Below are 5,664 nucleotides of genomic sequence, written 5' to 3'. Positions count from 1 at the left end.
TGAGGTCCACAGTTTAATGTTTGAAAAGTGATTTTCATAATAAGTTTGGGGATCATAACAACTGAATTCCAGTTCAAAGGTCTCTCCCAGCTCTCTGCTTCCATTGTTTACAATACCTGGCCTTCTTAACCATCTCCACAGAAGACAGAGCTAGACTTTCGGGTCTGACTGCCCGCCACTGCGAACTCCTCCCAGCAGGAGTCTGCTTAGCCCCTCTGTGTGCATGTGCTGTGACCTGAACACGCCCCCAAAGCTGATGTGTTGGAAGTTTTCGAGTCCTTCAAGCTAGTGCACTTGCTGTCTCCCCGAGGATGTGCTCCACCACATCACCCCACAGCAAGAAGGACCTCAACAGACACCAGGAAGGAGCTGGCACCATGCTCCTGGGCTTCACAGCCCCCAGATCTATAAGAAATGAAATTTATTTTCTTTATAAATTTCCTAGTTTCTGGTACTCAGTTATAGTAACAGAAAACAAATGAATTAAGGCACTTAGGTACAATTCTAGCAGCTGACAGTTTATGAAAGAGACAACACTAGGCATCCTTTCTCTTGCTATAGAGGTCAGTGTTCAAAAACAGGAGGAAGACCCCTGGCACCACAAGCCACACCCACCCTGCCCCTGGGCATGCTGAGCTGCCCACAGAGACTTGGCATGGTGGTGCATGCCTGTAACGCCAGTGCTAGGGAGGCTGAAAACAGAAGGATCACTATGAGTCTGAGCTGCATAGTAAGACCCTGTACAAAATACATAAAAACAGGAAGAGAACACACTGCCCCCAGGGGGTGTAACTGTTCTATAGAACCTCCATCTGGCCTCTTTCCCTTCCTCCTTCCTTGCCCCCTCTGCTCTATGTAGGCTCACTGTCCACTGTCCACTTGGATTTAAAAAGAAAAATGAAAGAAAAAGCACCGCATTGCTCTTAGAAATCTTAATCCCTGTGCAATGGCTCTCAATTTCAAAGTCCACTTTTCTTAATTTGCTGCCAGAAATGAGCAACTAAATAAAAGTTTGGTGCTTACAGCAAAATGATTGCTTAAAAATTAACCTGGAAAAAAAATCTTAATCTGGATAAAATTCAATAAATGATACAGTCCATCTTTGTTTTAAGTATTTTTGTAATAGCAGCATGTAATCATATCCAGCTACATAAAACACAGTAATCTACAGCCAGGGCTGTCTATTAGGAAGAGTGTCTTGTACTGTACAAACTGCTCAGAAGCACCTCTACTGCCCCTGAGCAAGTCCTCCTGGGAGGCCCAGTGCTCTCGGCTCTGAGCACATGCTGGCAGAACCCTCAGAGCATGCCTCTGAGCCACAGAAAAATAGTCTTACTGTGTAAAAGCAAAAAAAAAGCATGTCCTTCTAAGTCCTAGTAGAAAATCATTAATAACTGATAGAAGTAAGAGATTTAATCCCAGTCTGGAGTAGCAAAGGGAAAGGCTGAACCCATGATTATAATATCTGGAAGGTTCTCCCTCCTCTTACCTTGGCACTGGCCCATGTTAGAGTGATCACTCTCCGGCCCCCCAGTAACCTGGGAAACCCGCTGCCAGTCAACACTATCTTCTGAACTTTGGATCATACCACATACATTTTCCAGTTCAAAATCACATGAGTCCATAAAACTCAAGGAAGAAGCTACAAGAGCAAAAAAACAATGATTAACATTTATACACCATGATAATCTAAGTAATCATCTACATAATCAATCTGAGGAATGCCAGGTTAGCATTAAGAGGGACATCTCTTTAGTACTCGAAGACACTGTTCTACCAAGAGGTTGATTAGTTCTGTGGATATGTGCAAGCTGCCTGCACCAAGTCGGGCTTTTTTCTGCTAATTCATATATTTGTAGAAACTTGAATCTATACTTCCTGTTATTCAAATAACCCAGATTGTTTTATCCCATTTATATTACAACTTTATCCCTTTATCCCCTATTTTAGCTGACAGAGGCTTGAGTATCAAACTGGCCCATACGTGATTCACGGCAGCTCACACGTCCACCTGGAGCATACTCTTACAGTCTCAAGTTATTTTTAGGACCAAAAGGCCAGCCCTTGTGAGAAGAACGCTGCATCCAAGTCACAGATTGGGATCTGGGTGCTATTCTTTTTTTTTCCCCTAAAAATCAAATTTCCATAACCTCAGAAAACCCAAATCAGCACAACCATCACTTTTTTTCCAACATGGCACAGTGAAATACGGGTCACTTCAAAGAACTTGCCACATACTGCAGTTATACAGTCGATTCAGCTTTAAGAGGTCATAGTCACTGAAATCCATTCGTTGGCCAATCACGTCCTCAAAGTCAGAGATTCTGGTCACAATTGTGGGCTCTGTCCCATTTTGGAATGCAGTCTTACTATAGTGCATTACAGAAGTGTAATCGTAGGGCACATTCAGGGAATCTGATACTTTGTCATCATAGATGTTGAAATTGTGCTCTCTGCCTGAATGACATAAAAAAATCTTTAATTACTTGGTGTTCATAAAATTCAGCCCATCTTACTCTACATACTGATAGCTTAGAAAGGGAGGCCATAATAAACTACAGCAAGTTTTGCTAACGTTGACCTATATTTCAAATATTTCATATATTTTTGTCTTTGAATATAATAGTCATAATAAAAACATGATTCTCAATATCCTACTAAACATATTTCAGATTCTGTTACAGCCCAGAGTTGGAATATGAGCATTTGGTGTAGAGCTCTAAAAACTAAGAGAAAGCCAAATCCTAAAAAGTACTGGTGAAGCATTTAGGCTCAGTGGCCGTTGATAATGGAAGTTTGGTGCTAGGAGGTAGCTCAGCAAGCACAAGGTCCTGAATTCAATCACACACACACACACACACACACACACACACACACACTCACACACAATTGTAAAAGATAATGGAAATTTGAGAGCATTCACAGAAGATGGAGATCAAACTAGGAAACTAGGAGACTTTGGGAGGGCGGATAAGACAGACCCTGGGGATAATAACAAGGAGAGCTGTGAGAAAGGATTGCCATGACCAGGCACTATTTGGCCACCCTAGTACATGTGGATTATATATTTACACCATAGAGCCTATAACAATGTACTCTATACTTCAAAATTGCTATTTCAAATGTCTCACCCTAAAAATATGAATTGAGGTGGAAGATATGTTCATTGATTTTAATCATTCCACACTACATACATGTATCAATACCCCATTTTGTAACCCATACACAAGTCCACATAATTATAATTTAGCAATTACGCACATTCATCTTCCACAACTAAAATGAATGTGCTCAGAGAAGTTACTTGGCTACTTGGCACCCTACTAATGGGCAAGTGATTGTAGCTCAAAATTGGGTGATTTTATGGGCACAGTAAGGTGGGCCTGACCTCCAGATCTTATAGATGTAAACAGAAGTTTCTGACTAAAATCATTATAGCTAAACACTTTGCTTACCCTGAAAAATCTTTTTGCAGCTACGCGGCCGTCTAACGAAGTATAAGTTTGATTTGCTTTAACCTAGGATTTCTTGAACTAATTATGAAAAGCTCAAATCACAGAGATAGGATTGTGGGATACCAGCACCCCAACGGTTTTTTGAGGAACCAGGTATTGAACTCAGGCCCTTGCACTTGCCAGGCAAGTGCTTCTTCTACTGAGCCATCGCCGGCCGGTTTTAAGGAGCTTCAGCTCATACTGAGTTAGAGGATAAAAGACCGAAGACACCCAACCGCACAAAGAGCTGTTCAGCTACTGACGGAGCAAATGGCAAGCGGGGACACGGGGTAGACAGTCTTTTAACTACAAATATTTTTTTAAAAAGAAAACCAAAAGAAATGCACCTGACAGGATTCTGTCCCAGATTATCTTGACGTAGTCGTCGCGATCAGCACGCGACTGCTCGTGCCAGAAGCCCAGCGCGTGGAGGAACTCGTGCTGCACGGTCGCTATCCTGTCGCAGTTGGCGCCGATGGAGAGCTCTTGCCGGCCAGTGTGCCTGTTTCCAACGTAAGACCAGCAGCTTGGGGCGGGGAGGGGTACAGAAAAGAGGGAGCCGGCGTTACAGGGGTGCGCCGAGCCCGCAGGGCAGCGTCCCCTGGCCTGTGCCCCAGAGCCCGCCTAGCTCCCTCCCTGTCGGCGGCCCCTGAGTGGCTCTCCACGCTGGTGGGACAGCGGAAGCCCCGCAGAGCCGGCGGTCTCCGCGGAACTTGCTCTCGCAGCGCGCAGGAACAAGTGGGCCGGCAGCCTCCACCTGGTTTCCCTGGGACATGTTGGCGTCTGTGAGCCCATCCTCAGTCTGCCTGAACCCACTAACAAGGGTTTCAGGGCGACTGCGGGGGCTGTGAACCTGAGAGAGGCCAAGCTCCAGGGAGAGGACGCTGTCGGGTCCTGAAGTGGAGCTTAAGTACGCACAGATATGCAAGAGTCTTGCTTGAAGGGAAAAATAAAAACTACAAATGAGCTGAAACTCATTTCAGCGCAGGCTGTACGGTAGATGACAATCTCATTCCTCTTATTTTAACAACCGTTGTCTCCTTGCATGTATTAAAATACTTTTTTTTTTTTTTTTTTTTTCGGAACAGGGGATTGAACTCAGGCCCTTGTGCTTGCCAGGGAAGCATTTATTCTACTGCGCCATCTCCCATACTTTAATGGCCAACAGAAACTACATCCAGCTGCCTTACTCTGTAACAAAGAGAAAAGAAAGTTGTGACCCCATTCTACGGTGAGGGCCTTGGGCAGTTGCTGTGATAGAATGTCGCAGATACAGCTGTCTCCTCAGAATTCTTCCACTTTTTTGAACCCGGGATTGAACTCAGACCCTTGCACTTGCCAGGGAAGTGCTTATTCCACTGAGCTATTTCCCCAGCCCCTCCTTGTTATAACCTGTGCAATTGATTCCAATTTTGTAACTCTGTATGCTTCCACTGTAACTTTATTAACTGTTATAACCTGACATATGCGCCGCCATCTTGTTCTGTATGCACCATTCAAAATGCTGGAACTTTCCACTGTGCCCCATTCTCTACTTGAGAACCTGCAGTTGGGCCTTTCTCACGCTGTCCTTTGTGCACACCTGAATCTAGTTCCGGCCCAATGCCCTATTCTTGCCCTGGTTCCCAGCTACAAACTGTACCCACCAATGCACCTGTTATTGTTCATTAGAAACAGTAATGTTTCAACTGTAGTCCCTAGATGAACCCTTGACATCAGCTTTTGTGGTTTATTGGCTTAAATACCCACTCCCCTCATCCTCCTGGCACGTACCTCAGCATCTTGCGGGGGTGTCTGCCACTGGGTACCAGCTAAAATAAAGTGCTTCTTTTCTTTTCGAGCCTGCCTCATTTTTGAGTTACAACATTCCTGAGAACTCTTATAAGACTAACCCTTGGCTGGGGAGATGGCTCAGTGGAATAAGTGCTTCCCTGGCAAGCTCAAGGGCCTGAGTTCAATCCCCAGTTCAAAAAAAAAAAAGACTAACCCTGCCCTGTAAACTCAGCACTCTGGGAAGCTGAGGCAGGAGGATGACAAGGTCAAGCCCAGACTAGGCAATTTAGCAAGTAAGTGAAACCCTGACTCAAAAAAAAAGGGCAGGTAGGAGGCTGGGAAAGGTAGCTTAATTTGAAGGCTGCATTCAGTGCTGAGAGAGAGAGACAGAGACAGA

The 5,664-nt window shown here is 44.6% G+C and overlaps 1 protein-coding gene across 1 annotated transcript in view; it reads right to left on the bottom strand.

Annotated features, from left to right (window-relative positions):
* Mep1b (meprin A subunit beta) overlaps positions 1 to 5,664 on the bottom strand; it is a 28,034-nt gene that overhangs the window by 11,400 nt on the left and 10,970 nt on the right. Inside the window, exons 6-8 of the mRNA XM_023713421.1 lie at positions 3,842 to 4,020; positions 2,239 to 2,457; positions 1,490 to 1,642 (exon numbers count right to left, since the gene is read on the bottom strand). Coding sequence (XP_023569189.1) covers positions 1,490 to 1,642; positions 2,239 to 2,457; positions 3,842 to 4,020 — 551 coding nt within the window. The remainder of the gene's footprint in view (positions 1 to 1,489; positions 1,643 to 2,238; positions 2,458 to 3,841; positions 4,021 to 5,664) is intronic.

The sequence above is a fragment of the Octodon degus genome, unplaced genomic scaffold (genome assembly GCF_000260255.1).
Source record: "Octodon degus isolate 3935 unplaced genomic scaffold, OctDeg1.0 scaffold00003, whole genome shotgun sequence".
Classification (NCBI taxonomy): domain Eukaryota; kingdom Metazoa; phylum Chordata; class Mammalia; order Rodentia; family Octodontidae; genus Octodon; species Octodon degus.
The sequence above is the reverse complement of the archived record's forward strand: the minus strand, read 5'-3'. Positions and strand labels throughout refer to the sequence as shown.